The sequence below is a fragment of the Emiliania huxleyi genome (genome assembly GCF_000372725.1).
Source record: "Emiliania huxleyi CCMP1516 unplaced genomic scaffold EMIHUscaffold_93, whole genome shotgun sequence".
Lineage (NCBI taxonomy): Eukaryota > Haptophyta > Isochrysidales > Noelaerhabdaceae > Emiliania > Emiliania huxleyi.
The window spans coordinates 321,338-338,035 of NW_005195085.1; the positions used below are offsets into that span (position 1 = coordinate 321,338).

General features: G+C 64.4%; 6 protein-coding genes across 6 annotated transcripts in view; 2 read left to right on the forward strand and 4 right to left on the reverse strand.

Annotated features, from left to right (window-relative positions):
- The window catches only part of EMIHUDRAFT_220839 (hypothetical protein), a gene marked incomplete at both ends in the record, with an annotated part of 4,537 nt that extends 3,562 nt beyond the window's left edge, over positions 1-975 (forward strand). The window contains 3 exons of the mRNA XM_005757081.1: positions 307-408; positions 726-826; positions 880-975. Coding sequence (XP_005757138.1) covers positions 307-408; positions 726-826; positions 880-975 — 299 coding nt within the window. The remainder of the gene's footprint in view (positions 1-306; positions 409-725; positions 827-879) is intronic.
- Positions 976-2,279: 1,304 nt separating this feature from the next.
- On the reverse strand, positions 2,280-6,615 carry EMIHUDRAFT_360192 (hypothetical protein). The gene is made up of 3 exons (XM_005757082.1): positions 6,127-6,615; positions 5,682-6,093; positions 2,280-2,583 (listed from the first exon to the last, which is right to left on the reverse strand). The coding sequence occupies exons 1-2, from the start codon at positions 6,573-6,575 to the stop codon at positions 5,715-5,717; spliced, it is 828 nt and encodes a 275-aa protein (XP_005757139.1). The 5' UTR covers positions 6,576-6,615; the 3' UTR covers positions 2,280-2,583; positions 5,682-5,714.
- Positions 6,616-8,856: 2,241 nt separating this feature from the next.
- On the reverse strand, positions 8,857-9,467 carry EMIHUDRAFT_69103 (hypothetical protein; the record flags this gene model as incomplete). The annotated part of the gene is made up of 3 exons (XM_005757083.1): positions 8,857-8,961; positions 9,086-9,190; positions 9,297-9,467. 3 exons carry the CDS (start codon positions 9,465-9,467, stop codon positions 8,857-8,859), a joined length of 381 nt encoding a protein of 126 aa, XP_005757140.1.
- A 1,400-nt stretch (positions 9,468-10,867) lies between these two features.
- EMIHUDRAFT_220845 (hypothetical protein) lies at positions 10,868-12,884 on the forward strand (the record flags this gene model as incomplete). The annotated part of the gene is made up of 9 exons (XM_005757084.1): positions 10,868-11,435; positions 11,562-11,638; positions 11,750-11,776; positions 11,849-11,889; positions 11,993-12,015; positions 12,112-12,278; positions 12,388-12,543; positions 12,621-12,710; positions 12,786-12,884. 9 exons carry the CDS (start codon positions 10,868-10,870, stop codon positions 12,882-12,884), a joined length of 1,248 nt encoding a protein of 415 aa, XP_005757141.1.
- Positions 12,885-13,114: 230 nt separating this feature from the next.
- Positions 13,115-14,641, reverse strand: EMIHUDRAFT_466160 (hypothetical protein). Its single transcript, XM_005757085.1, has 2 exons — positions 13,385-14,641; positions 13,115-13,284 (listed from the first exon to the last, which is right to left on the reverse strand). Exon 1 carries the CDS (start codon positions 14,549-14,551, stop codon positions 13,424-13,426), a length of 1,128 nt encoding a protein of 375 aa, XP_005757142.1. The 5' UTR covers positions 14,552-14,641; the 3' UTR covers positions 13,115-13,284; positions 13,385-13,423.
- Positions 14,642-15,203: 562 nt separating this feature from the next.
- EMIHUDRAFT_453811 (hypothetical protein) lies at positions 15,204-16,219 on the reverse strand (the record flags this gene model as incomplete). The annotated part of the gene is made up of 2 exons (XM_005757086.1): positions 15,647-16,219; positions 15,204-15,571 (listed from the first exon to the last, which is right to left on the reverse strand). Coding segments are annotated over exons 1-2 (852 nt in total), but the record flags the coding sequence as incomplete, so codon positions are not given.
- Between the last annotated feature and the right edge of the window lie 479 nt (positions 16,220-16,698).

Below are 16,698 nucleotides of genomic sequence, written 5' to 3' on the forward strand. Positions count from 1 at the left end.
GGGCAAGAGGGGGCGCGCGCCCTTGGGGAGTTTCGCATTGGGGGGGGGATTCCCGGGCGGAGGCCTTTGGGGTTGAAACAACCCCCCCCGGTGCCGATCAAACTGCTCAATCCGGTTTTGGAGGGTGTGAAAAGGGGGTTTTCACCCCTGCTGCTGTGAACAGGTGCCGATCAAGCTGCTCAATCCGGTGTTTGAGGGCGACTTTCAGCCAGGCCTTGAGGATGCCCCCCCCCCCCCCCCCGGCCCCCGCCCGCCCGCGCCGCGTGGACGCGAGCGGCGTCTCTCCACAGCCGCCAGTGTGAACAGGCCGCGACGCCGACCCCGACCGCGAGCGCGCGCAGCTGCAGCTCCTCAAGCGCAAGGCGAAGAAGGAGCACAAGGGCGCGGCGCGCGAGCTGCGAAAGGACGGTGCCGTTCTCTAGATGCCGAGGAGTGCGGGGAGGGATACGGGGAGACACGGGGAGATGTGGGGAGATATGGGGCAGGGGGTGTTGCCGGCCTGCTCTCACAAGGTCTCACAAGGTCAAGACCCGGGGGGGAGTAGACACGCCACGGGCAGGCGGTCCACCTAAGGGGGAGATTGCGGGAGATTGCGGGAGATTGCGGGAGATTGCGGGAGGGTGTGTGCCCCGGGCGAGTCGAGAAGAGACGCGCCGTCTGTCCGGCATGAAGCAGTCGGAAGCACACCCTCCTCAGACTCAGTCCCGAGGACCCCTGCCCTACAGGCGCATTCCTCGCGGGCGAGCGCGAGCGCGAGAAGAGGCAGCGTGACGACTACCTCGAGGCGCGCGGCACCTCACTGCACACCACAAAGAAACCTTTTGAGGTAGAGAGAGAGAGACAGGTATTCGGGAGCGGGCCCCCGCCTCCAACGCTCAGGCGCGCGGCAAGCGGGCGGTGCAGATCATGCAGGAGCAGGAGCACGCGTGGAAGCAGCAGAAGAAGGTCAAACGCGACGCCGCCAAGGAGCTCTAGCGTTGGTTCTGCAGCGCGGGCACCGGCGGGCGACGAGTGTGCACGGGGTTGGCGAAGGGGGAGACCGCGGCATACAGGCGACACGGAGCGGGGCTGCGGGAGTTGCGCTTCAGCAATCTCTCGCGGTCGCTCGCTTCGTCGTGCGGCACCTCCAGACGAGACGCAGCAGCCAGCTGTTGTACTGTATTCTCGATTCTCGTGACGCTGCCTGGCGGCGTCTTACCAAGCGAGGTGCGTGGTACGCGGGACGTCTGGAGCCTTAATGCGTACAGCTAAAGGCTTCTCAGTAAACCAATTGTTTTTTAGCGAAACGCCGCATGCGCAGGCTCGGACTGGACACCAGCGCGGTATGGCTATGGGTGGGGACGCGGGACAGATGATGACGACACGCACGAGCGACACACAGACACAAACAAGCTCACAAGACACACAGCCAGCGGGCTGCCACACACCCTGAGTTGGCGTACACATAACTCAAGGCCGCGCCCCCCCCCATGCTCGAGCCCGCGGCGAGGGCTTGTGCTGTGAATAGCAGGCGTCGACTGTACTCGCCAGGTTCCGGCGTCATGCAAACGCAGCAGACCCGGCAGCTGCTGAGTGCCCGCACGCCATGCCTTCTCTGTACGCTGGCGCTCCTCGCTACGGCCGGCGCCTTCTTCTCACGGTGGGTCACAGCGACACGATTGGCTGCGTCGCTGGCGGCAGTGAATGACGAGCGCTGCGACATGCCGCCCTGGCTGATCGGAGCATGGAACTATACTGGCTGCAACCAGACCGCGGCCGGTCTGCTCTGCCCGCGAGGAGGCTTTCTTCAGTACAGCGCGGACTGCCGCATGTACGCTGAGCTCTATTGGCCCTACGGCCCATGGTTGTGGACGCCGTTCCAGCCGTGGCACACCCAGTTCTACCAGGGCCTCGTGGTGCCAGCTCCTGGCGAGGCGGGGTGCGTGGATCATGTCGTCACGGACGCCTCGCATGACGTGATGAACGCTGTCACCGCCATCCGGCCGGGCGCAATCAACAACCGATGCCCGTACTTGTCCGAGCAGGACCCGAACGTGCTCCTGATCCGCATCACCGACACGACGCCTTGGGGGTGGAACATGGAGTGGAGGCGGCACGTCGGGCACGAGATCCCGGAGCTGTACGACTTTACATGCGGTTGGTGCGACCTGTCTTTCGCGGACGCCGTGAAGTGGGTGAGGGAACATTTTAGCGCTCAGAGCGGCTCTGTCAGAGGCACGTGATTAAACTTTCGACTGTCTGTGCTTGCTTGTGCGTCTTGGGTCAGGCGTTGTGTTTTTGTGTGGACGCCCTGTTGGGCAGTCTGGCGTACGCCTTGAGGGGAGGTCCGCCCTCCGACGCGCTCTCGAGCCCCCGCCCCAGACAGAGAGCCGTCCGCTGGCGCCGTGCGATACACTATAACACACACCGCCCTGGTTGGTCCTCCGCTCTGACGTAGCCGCTGCGTCTCGACTCGGTGATGGCACCCGCCGCGAGCCCGCCCGCCACGCTGCTCGCCGACATCGCCGCCGGCGACCTCGCCTCGCTGCACGCCCACCTCTCCGGCCGGCGGACGCGCGGCAGTCTCAACCCTCAACGCGACACGCTGCCCGGACGAGCGGTGGTAGCAGCGGCGGCGCGTCGGCGCTGTTCATCGCGTGCCAGAACGGCCACCCCGAGGTCGCCCCGGCTGCTCCTCGAGGCTGGCGCAGCGGTCGACCAAGCCAACACCAGAGGCACCACGCCGCTGATCATCGCGAGCCAGAACGGCCACTTCGAGTGCACCCCCACCCGGCTGCTTCTCCGCGCGCATTGGTGGCGAAGTCGACGCTGCGCCTCAGCTTGTCGCGCGCGACTCACTTGGTGAGGAAGTCGGCGGGCATGAGGTCGTCTGCGATCTTGACGGTAGGGCGGCAGCTGCGGAGTCAGCGTGTGCGGTGCTCGACACGGAGCGCCAGCCGGCAAGCCCGAGCACGCCGTGTGCTTGCTCGGCGCCCGCGAGGCGACGCAGCGAGCTGAGCAGCCGCGCGGGAAGCACGTTCCTGGTCTTGAGCATTCAGCCCGAAACGGGATGGTCGCCAGCAGTGCCAGCGGGAAGACCAATCTTGGGTTGCGAATGCAGCCACACTGCTTGTGTCGGTAATCGCACTCGCACGGGCACGCGCACGCGCACGCGCACGCGCACGCGCACGCGCACGCGCACGCGCACGCCTTTTAGCGGCGTTTCTGTGGCGCCGGCCGCGCTCCTCTCCCTCTCGGCGCTCGTGGCGGCCAAGCTCAGCGAGGCCCGGGTCGCGCCCGCGGCCTCGCTCCCGATGGCGGCCGCGCAGCCGACCATCGACCTCGTCCCCGCGCGCACGCAAACACACGCGTAGCGCCCAGAAGCCTGTGTCATGTGCGTCTGCCCTGTGCTGGCGCCCCATGGCCGTCCCGCGCCGCCCGCACCAGCCACGCGCCCCTCGCACCACCAGAGCAAGCCGCATATCCACTCACGCCGCGACGCGCGCGCCGCAGCACACCTCACCAGCACTACCTCGCCTTTTTGCGCCCTGTGCAGGCTCTGCACACTGCTTCTGGCACCTCACAAGCGGCTGTACCAGGACGCGCCGCGAGTACGACGCAGATTCTGCACCACGCAAGGCGCGCACGCACGCACGCACCCGCACGCGCGCTCATCCGCTCAGTCTTCTGCACAGCCTGTCAGCCTGCCTGCACACACAGCATACAGCACCATCAGCCCGCGTGCTCCGCACTGCGCCCCTGCCGCCTCGCGCCTGTCTGCACTGCACGAGGCGCGCGCGTGGCACGCTGCGCGCACGCACGCCCGCACAAGCGCGCGCGCGCGCTCAACCGCTCTCTGCTGCACAGACCGCCAGCCTGCCTGCACACACAGCATACAGCACCATGGGCACGCATACGCCTAACGACGCAGCCCGCACCCCACAACAATAGCCTGCCTCACGCCTCACCACGCCGTCCCGCGCTCACACCGCCAGCAGCCCGATCAGAGAAACTGCAGCGCGCGCCTCTGCCCACTCCTGCAGTTTCTCTGCATTCTGAGACCTTCTCAATCCACCCCGCAGCCGCGCCTCCCCGGGCACACTGACACTCACACCGCAGCAATGAAGATGTGAGTCGAAGTATGGGATATCGACCGAGCCCGCGCCTGCCGCACGCAGTTCTTTTTACTGCCATAAGCATAAAAAGAAAAACACGATGGCGATTTCTTTACGGTAAGCTCGTGCGCATGTACTGCGAGATAGCTAGCCCATAAAATCTTGTCCAAACAAAACACTCCCTTGGAGAAAACGAATTCGCGAGTCACGAACGAACAGCGCAAGGAGATGTTGGGAAGAGTCCTCTCTTTATGCTACAAGGCAGACGCGTGGGGCTTGTGTGCGCGTGCGCCCCCTTAGCTTGCCACGGGGACGTTATCGCTGCCAAACTAGTGCGCATGTACTGCGACATCGCTAGCCCATAGAAATTGCTAAAAAAGGACACCCTTTGAAAACGTCAAACGAAAAATCAAACGAAAAATGGCGTAGTGTGTGTAGCACCGCTGCCAATGTCTGCCGGGGCGTCACACTGACAGCGAGAAGGAACTCACCAGTCCGATAAGGATCAACTGGAAAGCTGAACCCTGGGCTTAGACAGAACGGGCGTGGCAGGCTCCAGGGGAGACCACGCTCTACCCGGGGCGCTAAGGAGGGAAATCGAAGCTGTCGGGCGTCCAGCGAAAAACTCGCGAGGACACACCGACAATCCCCCCTCCCCGAGGACCGAACCTAGGCACGTAGAGCACGGGTCATCTCGGAGAGAGAAAGGGGAGGGAAGAGGGGGGGGATAAGGGAGCCGAGATACGCGGGAGTACCCTGGGAGTGAGAGCTCTCGTTCATAGCCACCATGGGGAACGGGCACCCAAGGCACTAACTTCATCACTCATTCACCCCGCGCGATCTAGCAAACCCTGGTGCAGTCGGTCTTCGGATCAGCGGCCAGTTTCCCATTAGGGCAGGGAACCCCCGGCGACGCAAGTGTGGCCTACGGTAGCCACAGCTAGTACGCGATTCAGGGGCTGGGGGGAGTGGGGCGCCCGCGCCAAGGGGGAGAGAATGGAGGGGGGAGAATATGCGTGCTCGTTTTTCTTCTAAAGCAATTTTTTTTCTGCCATTGCACGAGGCGCCACTGCGATATGAGGAAGGTTCCGCAGCCGAGCAAGAAGATGGTGATCAGCGTGCGCCGTGTGGACATCCCGCGCGTGGCGTTGTCCTCGTCCTCGACTTCTGTGGCGACCTTCCGCGCTTCCCAGAAAGGCAGCTCTGCCGCGGTGGGGCCCGTGACAGGCGTTGGATAAGACAGGTGTGGACCAACTCCAAGAAGAGCTCACGCGCAACCATCACTACTCGAGCCAAGAGGGCTATGTTACCAAGACGTAAACACCAAAAACGCGCGTCGCACACACGCAACAGCTCTCACGTAGCCAGTACCAACACGTAAACACAAAAACGCGTCGCACACACGCAACAGCTCTCACGTAGCCAGTACCAACACGTAAACACAAAAACGCGTCGCACACACGCAACAGCTCTCACGTAGCCAGTACCAACACGTAAACACAAAAACGCGTCGCACACACGCAACAGCTCTCACGTAGCCAGTAGACGTGTCGCTCCGTGGGTCGAAGCATCGCTCACAGTCCGACGCCCGCGTGCGACAGCAGTGGTCGGTCGAGTGCATCAGAACCCCGCATTCATGAGCCGCGTCTTGTCGTTGTCCAGCAGCCGCGCCTTGGCGGCCTCGAACTCGCTCGCAGACAGCGCGCCCGACTGGTAGAGCGACGTGAGCGAGTTAAGTTGGTCCACAATGGAGGGACTAGCGCTCGACGCGGCCACCGCGACGGGGCTCGCGTGCACGACTGGCACGCTCGCGTTTACGGCGGTCGCCTGGACCGAAGGGATGGTTTGCCCAAATGGCGCGGCGCCGCCGGTCGGGACGCCAAATGGCATCGCAGAAGCTCCATAGGCCTGTGAGGTGGCCCCGCCGGCGGTGAGACGCACGACGAGGCCAAAGTCGTAGTTGACGTGCTGGCGGCCGCGGCCAACGGTGACGCCAGTGGCAAGCAGTCCTGGAAGACCGCCTTCTTCAGTGGCCACTTTCTCAGCCCGGAACGTGACGCCGCGCATCTCCTGCGCCCGACAGACTGCGTCCACGCGCTGGACCTCCCTCTCGATCCGCGCCGCCGTCTGCTTCATGATGCACACGGGAGCGGCAATGAAGAGGATCATGATGGGTAGCAGGAGCACTATTGGTGAAGGGATGGCGTCGTTGAGCCACATTTCGCCAGCCACATCTCCCATGATGGCAAACAGCGCGAAAAAGAAGAGCGTTGTGCCGATCGCGATGCACTGCATCCGCCGCGCGAAAGCGACGGGATCGAATTCCGACATGGCCGCGTTGATGTTCTGCAGCGCGTTCGCAAAGTCGCGCTCAGAGAGGCCTGCTTGAGCGAGGAGCGGAGGAAAGGTGCTGTCAAACTGATTGTTGACACCGCGGCGGAGCGTGATCTGGTTGGGGTCCGTGTTCAACATGGCGATCATTGAATCAATCAAGTACAGTGTGTCCATGCCCAAGTGCAAGGGAGAAGCCGAGTGCAAAGCGAGAGTGCTGATCGATCACACCGCGGTCTGCCAGCTGTGAACGCCATAGGAGGTATTTTCTTCTCAATAACAAGGCTGTGAACCGCGATGCCCGTCTAGCGTCCACCCATAACGCGTTGGTGTCCCAGTCGTTGGTCGGACTGTGTTTCGCCTTCCCATCAATGTTCGTTTACAATTATGTGATGTGGAGTCTGGCCGCGCGGCGGGCGGCGGGACGGACGAAAGATAATGAATCGATGATGCGATCAGGCGTAACAAGCGCGATTGCACAAAGGGTGGAAGAGGGTCTGGCCACCGCGGGGCGAGGGAGGCGGTGGGCCAGATGCCGGATCCGCTGTGCGCGTTTGTCGGTCAGGGCGCGGCGCTGACCGCGGCGGCCTGGGCCGCGGCGGCGGCGAACGCCGACGGCGGCGGACCATTCCAGCGGCTCGGCGAGGGCCGGGGCGCGGCGTTGCGGGAGGCGTGGACGGTGGAGGCGGTGCGCACCGTGCCCGCGGAAAGGCGGGCGGCGGCGGGCGACGCCGACGAGCTGTTCACGTACGCCCGTCCGCCCACGAAGAGGGAGAGGCTCGAGAAGGGCGTCAGCGATGATGAGAGCGACACCGTTGCTGGCCACGCTGGCAAGCTGCGGGACTCGGGCAAGTGGCTGGCTGAGTCGGACGGCAGCGGTGAGAGTGGCACCGCCGCTGGCGACGCTGGCAGCCCCGGGCACGATGGCCCGGTTCGCTCGGTGGTGGTGGCTGCGTTTTGGGCGGGTCTCAAGGTGATCCAGTCGCGGTGCAAGGCGCAGCTGCCAGTTCACGCGTACGCAAGCTGCCAGTTCATGACGCTCAACAAGGCGGCGGGTGTGAACAAGGACGAGCGGTGGGACGCGGAGAGCGTGATGCAGAAGCTGCACACGGAGGGGCGGGCAGGCTTGGAGGATGTCGCCACTGCGCGCGCTGTCTATGTCGACGAGGCTGCGCAGGCGGGGTGCCTGGAGATTGGCACGCTGATCAAGGCTGTCAACATGCGGCGCGAGGAGCTGGACTTGGGAGATGGCCTGCTTGTTCTCTGCGGGGATTTGCAGACCCGGCCTATCGGCAGCGGAGACTCGCACGAGCCGACCTGGTTCTTTGAGGACCCCACCCTCCCTCAGTGTTGCGGGCGGCGCGCGCGACGTCGTAGCACGTAGGCGGCCGGCGGCGGCGCAGACATCACGCACGAGAGGCGGTGGAGGACCAGACAGAGCTTCGGCTGGACACGCTCGACGAACTTGAGGTGGCCGATGATGCTCTGCGTCCGCACCTGCTGCGGCGTCAGCTTGCCGTCGCGATCGGCGAGCTTGAGCGAGTCGGCGGCGACGGCGAGGCGCCTGCCGCTGAGGAGAGTCGGACGCTCGCCACTTGAGAGTGCGCCGCTTGCGGTCTCGTTCGATCTTGAGACCGGCAAAGGAGGTGGGGCTGTAATCGACCTTGACCTCGCCGCCGCGGCTACCATGCGTGTAAGCGGAGCGGTAGCGCCTGAGCTCCCGGGCGGCCGGCGCGCGGGCCGTGGGCGCAGCGTGGGGCCGGGCACGTCGCCCATCCCGGGATGGGCGACGTGGCATAGTGGGAAATGATATACCGTCGCCAACTGCACCCTCAGACTACGGCTTTATGTATTATGACAGGCATACACAGCTCACAGGCGGTTGCTCTGTTTATACGCACCTGTCGTCTAGACGTGGAGACGCTCGAGGGTGCGATCGTCCCCCCCTTGCCCCACCTTCTGGCCCACCACCTCGTGTGTGTAGAGAAGTTTACCTTACCTGACCTTACCTTACACCGCAATCCTCACTGGGACGTACTGTCTGGAGCGATGGAAGCGGCGCGCTCGGGATCGGGACGCCTCGCAACGCGCTGGCCCGCCCGCCTGCAGCAGTACTGTAACCTCCCCGCGCGGCGAGCAGCAGCTGCCGCCCAATCCTCACAGCCGTCGAAACTCGTACCGCACCTCCCTCCCCACCGTCATGCTAGCCTCCGCCTTCTCGTCGTAGTCGCACCAGTCGTCGCCCTCGTCGAGCCTCACACCGTCAAACACCACGCCGCTCTCGCTCTCGGCCTCATACGGGCCTACGGTGCGAGCACGCCAATGCCACGGTGTGGCCGCGGTATCCGTGAGGCGCAGGGGCTCCGAATGCAGCGACTACGGCGGAGTCCAGCCCAGCCTCCCTCCCGAAACGGATCCGTGTAATCAGCCTCTAGGCATGCGCGCCCGTCGGGTGCCATTTGATCGGCTCGAGCCCGCGGCACTCCATCGCCAGCACCGGCACGAGGTCGCCGTCGTCGGCGGTCTGAGCTCGCAGCTTGACCTAGCGGCGTGCCCGACTGGTGTCCCGACACCGGCCAGACTGTGTCTTCACCTCTCTCCTCTGTGTGTGTGCATGGCGGCCTGTGCCGTTCTCCCATCCCCATCTACAACGAGTTGACCTTGTGCTTCTCTAGCTCCTTGTGCTTCTCGCCCGGCGCAAGAAACTTGACGTAGCTCTGCCGCTTGTCGCCCGGAAACTTGAGCGCAAAGTTGGCGACGCCGTCCTTTGTGTCGGTGAGCTCGACTTCCTGCGGCGCCGCGGCGGAGGCACATCCACTGCGAGTGTCCTCTCGCGTGCGGGACGACACTGTGCAGAGGTGGCAGCAAAACGCCGGCGGTGGCGGTGCGGCGCGCCTCCTCGGGATCCATGACGACGCCCTCGCGCGTCTCGCTACCGGCGGCCTGCTGCACGTCGAAAGTCCATGTCGTCGACGGGAATGGGAAGCTCAGCGACTTCACGCCCTCTAGCTCCGCCTTCACCCACAGCACGAAAGTTGGCATATCCACAGCGACGCAGCGACGCGCGGCGACCCCCAGTGAACAAAAAAAAGAATTCTTAAGATACAAGCCTCTCTCACAGCACACTGGCACGACAAGGGCGCAGACTGGCGCGGACTGGCACACACACAGGCTCACCACCGGAGCCGAAAAAAAGAAACCCAAAGTTTTAGGTTCTCGCCCACTCTGCTGAGGGGAGGGGACGGTCGACTGGGCCGGTCGCTCGACCCGATTCTACTCTACTATCAGTCTTACCATTCATGGACAATAGTGTCTGTGAACTGTGACGGCGGTGACATTCACAGCGAGGTCAGTTCACAGCCGAGCAGCCGATCCTGACACGCTCCACTTTCAGGGCCCCGCCGCGGCTCGAGCAAGGTCTCGATGGCGATCGGCATCTTGCCAGCTGTGGCTCGCCCGTCACCGCGCCTACTAGATACAGTCGCAGAGAGGCTTGGCTTCGCTCAGACGTCATTCGTGCCTTGCTGGCGCGTGCGGTGCCATGCTTTCCTGCGGCTCTCTACGTCGCGCCGCCGCCCGATGATCATTAATTAATAATTAATTAATAATTAAGTAATTACCCAACCCGCCGCCCCGCCCCGCCCTGCGTCGCCCGCTGCCTCGCCGCGCCTCCGCCTCGCGCCGCCCGCCGTCGCGCCGCGCCCCCGCCCGATGATTAAAATTAATAGTTATTATCCTAATTACTAACTAACAACTAGGTAATTACACCACCTAGCTGGACCCTCCCTGTCCCCGACTGAATACCTCCCCCCAACGGAATTTTTGAATACACACTTTAACAATTAATAATTAACACACTAGTAATTACCCCATCCAGTTCCACTATACTCCATCAGCAGCTCAGCGCTGATCGCGCTGCACCTATTTCGGAGTGAGGGCCGTGGCCCAAAGTGACTCACGTCACACACTCTGACTCGTCTGATCCCAGGGTATGATGTTGAGAGTCCACTCCAGTCGTCCCGACGTGTGACGAGCCTCCAACAATTACAAAAGAAGTGAGGACGTGTCATCTGTGAAGAACCGAGGTGTGCAGAGCCTAGGATAGTTAATAAATAAGTCAGGACATGTCATCTGTGAAGAGCCAAAGTGTGAAGATCCTGGGATAGTTAATAAATAAGTCAGGACGTGTCATCTGTGAAGAGCCAAAGTGTGAATAGCCTACGGTACTCAAGAAATAAGTGAGGACTTGTCATGAGTGAAGGGCCAAAGTGTGAAGAGCCTAGAATAATTAATAAAGAACTGACGTGTCATCTGTGAAGAGCTAAAGTGTGAATAGCCCAAGTGAGGACTCGTCATCTGTGACTGCCCCGCACTCGGAGAACCTGTGATTTCTTTTTTCTTGGTACCTGAGCGAGTTGCAGTCGGCTGCTTCGGGCACACGCATGCTGTCTCGAGCCGCAGTGCGTCTGCCGTTGCGCCGCCGAGGCTATTATGCGACCGCTCACTGCCGCCGAGGCTACGCGACAGCGGTAGAGGTGTGGAGGGAGGTCAACAGCCTCGCCGCTCAGCCAGGAATGATCAACATGGGCCAGGGGTTCCCGGACTTTGCCGGCTCGCTGACGGCCCGGCAGGCGGCGGCGGAGGCGCTCCTGGTAGGCTCCGCCGCCGCGAACCAGTACAGCGCTCCCGCCGGCCTTTCGGAGCTGCGCGAGGAGGTGAGCCGCCTGTACGCCCGCCTCTACCCCGGCGATGCCTACGACCCAGCGTCCGAGGTGGTGATCTGCACGAGCGGGCAGGAGAGCCTCAACGCGGCGCTGCGCGCCTGCGTGAGCGAGCAGGTGTCGCGCGGAGGCCGCGACGGAGTGATCGTCTTCGAGCCGTACTTCCCGTTCACGCAAGGCGCTCTCGACAACGCACCGGCCGTGATGCAGCCCGTGCGAACTCACGCACCTGGCTTCGCGATCGACGCCGCCGCGCTGCGCGCCGCCGTCACGCCCAGAACAGGCGCTCGTCCTCCTCGACATGTGGCCGAGATGTGGGCGAGATGTCCGAGAGTGCTGGTCATTAGTCAGTAACTAATCGGGTCACCACACGACCTCATTTCGCTGCTCAGTAATGAGTCAGTGACCGCTCCAGGTACCGTCCTGCTCAACTCGCCGCACAACCCGACCGGCCACATGGCGTCGGAGGCGGAGCTGGCGGCGGTCGCGGAGGTGCGTCGAGATCACCCGAGATTCCCCGAGATTCCCCGAGATTCCCCAGAGGTGCGTCGATGCAGGAGATAGAAGAACGGCGTGTCTTCACACCTGAAAGCGCGTGAGCAGGTGTGCGTCGAGCACGACTTGCTGGCGGTGTCAGACGCCGGAGCACGAGCGCCTCACTCAGTCATTAGTTCGTTCATTCACCTCCACTCCCTCAACTAGGTCTCGGACGAGGTGTACGAGCACGCGGTGTTTGGAGAGGGGTGCAGGCACCGCCGCCTCTGCGACGTGCCTGGCGCGCGAGGAGGGCGTTTCCTCCCACACCGCTCGTGCTTCGGTGTTCACACTGGCCTCCTCTGCTCTCAGGCATGCGCGGGAGGACCATCACGGTCAGTAGCGCCGGCGAGCGCTTCGCGCGGACGGGCTGGCGAACCACTTACGAATCACGACTTTAAATTGAGCCGATTGCTTCGCCCGTTGATCAGGCAAGCTCTTCTCCCTGACGGGCTGGCGGGTGGCGTGGGCGCTGGCGCCGGCGCGCCTCGCCACCGCGGTCGCATCAGCGCACACGAACCTCACCTACTCCGCACCCACGCCGCTGCAAGCCGGCATCGCTGCCGCACTGCGAGAGGAGGATGGCTCTTTCGGCGGCGTGGCGCAGCTCTTCGGCGCCAACTTCGAGCTGCTGGCCACGGCGCCGCGCGAGAACCAGCCGCTGTTCACACCTCTCTACTCTCTGTTGATAAACCTCTTGTCCGCAGGCGCTGCGAGAGCACCGAGGCCTGACTGTGTGCGACGCACAGGGAGGCTACTTCCTGGTGGCGGACGCGGGCGCGCCCGGCATTGGCTCGGTTTCACGCTACTCAGTGATGTGCTCACACCTCCCTCTGTTTCCAGGCGTGCCCGACATTGACTTTGTGCGCCCGCCGCTCCGTGACCGGCCGCTCTGTGAACGGCGTCTCCTTCACAACGGCCTTCGCTGCTGCGTGCACAGGTGCGCTCGCTCGCCGCGGAGTGCGGCGTCGTCTGCACGCCAATGAGCGTCTTCTACGCGGACCAGGACCAGTCGGAGTCGTGCACGCTGGTGCGTGGTCTCGATCTGCGAGCCGCGGTATGTGAAACGGTGTCGGTGCTCTTCACGCCATGGCTGTGGATGCAGGTTCGCTTCACGATCTGCAAGTCGCGCGAGCACATCCAGCGGGCGTGCGCGGCGCTGGCGGGCCGCCGGGGGAGGAGGGAGCGTGTAGCTGGTACATGAGATGTGACCCACGTGCAGTACGCGCATGCACAGGGGTGGAAGAGCGAGAGACGTTGTAGCATGATAAGAAGGTAAGGTAGAGTAAGGTAAGGTATTAGGTAAGGTATGCTAAATGTCTCCACACACCACAAAGTGGTGGGGTACCTGCAAGGTGCAACCTGGCTCCTGCGCGTCCTGGGCGCTGGGCCTGGGCGGGGATAAGGTTTCAAAGGAAAATGAAAAATTTAAGAAAAACGTCCCCATACGTGGCCCAGTAAGAAAGGCGAGGTGCATGATGCAAAGCGCAACACACAGACACACACACACACTCACACACACACACACACACACACACACACACACACACACACACACACACACACACACACACACACACACACACACACACACACACACACACACACACACACAAACACACACACACACACACACACACACACACACACACACACACACACACACACACACACACACACACACACGCGCGCGCGCGCGCGCACCGCCCCGCCTTAGGGCGTCGTCACATCCCAAGCTTTGCTCTACCCGCACATGGCGGCTGGCCACGCCGGCAGCGCCTCCCAGTCGAGGTGTGGGATGCGCACGCACGCCAGCACGCGCTCGGGCAAGTCGGCATCGGCCGTGGCCTGCAGGAGGAAGGCTAGCTCGATGTCGGCGTGCTTGACCTGCGGTTTGACGCTGTGCAGGCCTCTCTTGGCGAGGAAGGAGAAGCGGTCGACAAACACGTCGATCTCGACGTAGCTCGCGCCGAGGTAAAGCTCGGCCGACTTTCGGATCAGCACCGGCTTGCCGTTGAACTTTCGCATCGCCGACGGAAGCCCGATCTCGCCCCAGTTGGCCGCCTGCGCGATGATCTTGAAGGCTCCCGCCTCCATCCGCTTCTCCGCGGCTTCCGCGCTGAAGCGCGCCAGCATCTCCACGGCACCCCCCGGCTGCGCCTCCCGCGATGCGGCCTGCGCTGCTTCGGTGCAGCGGAAGCAGAAGGCCGCGACGACGCAATCCGCGGTCTCAGGCTCGCCGTAGAGCGTGGGCGCCGCAACCGGCGTGACGATGCTCACGACGAGGAGCGCGGGGAGCCGGCCGGGCCCCTCCGCCGCCGCGGGCAGCTGCATCAGCTCGGCGATGTGCCTCGGACGCGCGTGCGCCCTCCCGAAGTCGCTCGCTGCGAGCTCGTAGATCGCCGGGCCAGACGGCGCCTTGAGCCCTCGGCGGGGGTAGTCTGGCCCACACCGCACCGAAAAGGCGGCCGCGTCGCCGGAGCGGGCCAGCACCGCGCCCGCGCCGCAAACCGCGCCGGCCTTAGGCCGTGCCGCGCCAGCAACCGTCCGGCGCGCTTCGGGGGGACGCTGCTGCAGCGGCGGCGGCGGCGGGGTCGGCGGCACGAGCGCAAAAATGGCGAGGTTGCACAGGATAGCCGCCGCCAGCAGGGCGGTGCCGGCCGCGTAGTGCGCGAGCAGGCACCCTCCGTTGAAGAGAACCAACGCGACGGCGCGCGCGAAAAGGCGCGGCGGGGGGGGAGAGGAGGAGGGTGGCGGAGGCGGCGCGCCGGAGGCCGAGGGCGAAGCTGCGGAGATGGGAGGAGGCGGAGGCAGCTGCAAGTCGGGCCTGCCCGCGCCGTGCTCCGCCGCGGCGATGGCGTGCCGAAGCATCGCCTCCCACTCGTCCAACTCCTCCTCCGTCCCTCGCCGCACGTCGAGCGCGGAGCAGCGCTTCGGGAGCACGTAGAAGGGCTCGGCGGCCTACGGGCTGAATACTCCGACATGAGGGCGGGAAGACGGTGTTGTGCAGTGTGTTCAGAGCACCGCGTGAATACAACGGAGGCGAATACAGTGAATCAGCGGAATACGTGGCCCTCTCGGGCGCCAGTTGGAGTACAAGACTACGTATTCTGCTTCTAGGCTCGGCGGCCGGCGGCTCGCGGGCAACGATGCGCAGGTAGTGCGAGGCGGAGGAGGCGGAGGAGGAGGTGGAGCTGCGTGGCGACGCCTTCCCGCCGTCTTCCCGGGCCGAGGGCGGCTCGGCCTCGAGCGCCTGATTCACGAGCCGAGGATGAGTAGTTAGTACTCGAGTTGGCCTCGGCGTCGGATTGAACTCCACCTCACAGGTACGCATGGAGTGCTGCCGTGCTGCACACACGCGTCTTTGCTGCATCTCCGATCTCGGCTCTATCTCTCCCGTCGCTCGAGCGTCGCGCCGCGCAGCTCGAGCACGCCTCGCACCTCGCCTAATCTCGGTCAATCTCGGCTGAGCTCGGTCAATCTCGGCTGAGCTCGGATGAGCTCGAGCGGGCCGCGAGCTCACCGAGCAACTCGTCGCTCCCTCCCTGCTCCGCGCCTCGCCTCTTGTAGTACAGCAGCGAGAGCGCGCCGCCGCCGGACCACAGCACAAACAGCCGCTCCACCCAACCCACGCGCAGCATGCCGTCACGCCGCTTCTCGAGCACACCAAAGCCGCGCACGCCGCCAAGCAGGCCGCTCTCCCACGGCCACCGCCCTCCTCCGCCCTCTCCGCCGCCGCCGCCGCCGCCGCCGCCGCCGGTGCTACTGCCGCCGGCGCCTCCGCCGCCTCCGCCCGCCGCTTCTTCCCCCGCCCCGCCCGCAAGCAGACGCTTCCGGAGGAGCGTGCCGGCCGAGTGCTGCGGCGACGGGAGGGACTGCGGCGTCGGCGGCCTACGGGCGATAGAGCTCATCGTTGAATGCGGCTCCAGCGTGCTGCTGAAGGACTGCTCGGTTGTCGGCGGCAGCCTCCGGGCTTCCCACCACGCACAGGCCGCCGACACGCGCAACTGCCTCTCCTTCGCGCCGAGGCAGGCCGCGAGGCCGTCGGCCGGGCCTGCCTCTGCGCCATCCGACAGGCGGCCGCGCATCGCACTGGCGAGCGCCTCGACCCAGAGCGGCATGGAGGAGGCGCCAGGCGGAGCCCGGAGGAGCGCGTCGCCCTGAAAGATTGCGCGCACGCTGATGCGCAGCATCTCGGAGCCCTCTCCGCCGTCGATTGACGAGACGACGAGGTCCGCGATGTCGGAGAGGAGTAGCCGGCCCGCCGAGCGACCAACGGGCGACAGCTGTTCGGGCTCGCTCGCGTCGAGAAAGTAGAGCGCCTCGGAGGTCAGCACGGCAACATTCTCGCTCCAGCCGTCGTCGGGCGTCAGGCCGAGCCGCCAGGCGCCCTCGAGACGGAGGACGCGGTCGATGGCCAAAATGACGGGCGCCGAGCAGGCAGGTGGCATGGTCCGACGCGCGGGCGTGGTCTTGCTGCCGGTCCACGTCGACGTCGCACGCCGCCAGGCGCGGCTGGTGGCGGCGCGCCGCCCTCGACGCCAAGTACCGAGAGGGCAAGAAGATACTATTTTAACAGCGCCTTCCGTTGTTAATAGTACAAACCCAATGGTGTGTGTGTGTGTGTGTGTGTGTGTGTGTGTGTGTGTGTGTGTGTGTGTGTGTGTGTGTGTGTGTGTGAACGCGCCGTCGCAACTGCCATGTCGGCAGGTTGTAGGCTGGTGCTCTCGCCCCGCTGGCGGCGCGGACCGGTGCCGCGGCTCCGAGGCCTCCTGTGGGCCCGCGGCGGCTCGCCGTCGCGGTGTCGAACAATGTGAACAGTCCGGATTCATCCCGGCGTGCCGCCGGTGGCGCTTCTTCGGCGAAATTTTGGGATACCCATCACTGAGCCGACGATGCTACGGGTAGCCCCAGGGTGGTGCCCACCCCCATACCCTCTGGCACTTGCCTGCGCCCTAGCCGCGCATGCCGCGCACGCGCGCGCACGCGCGCGCACGCGCGCGCACGCGCGCGCACGC

Excerpts from the sequence above, each read along its gene's own strand:
- EMIHUDRAFT_360192 (XM_005757082.1), bottom strand. The coding sequence starts at position 6,575 with ATGATCGCCATGTTGAACACGGACCCCAACCAGATCACGCTCCGCCGC. Across the intron at positions 6,094-6,126 it reads TTCCGGGCTGAGAAAGTGGC|CACTGGCGTCACCGTTGGCC; the intron begins CACTGAAGAAGG and ends AGGACTGCTTGC.
- EMIHUDRAFT_466160 (XM_005757085.1), bottom strand. The coding sequence starts at position 14,551 with ATGCTTCGGCACGCCATCGCCGCGGCGGAGCACGGCGCGGGCAGGCCC.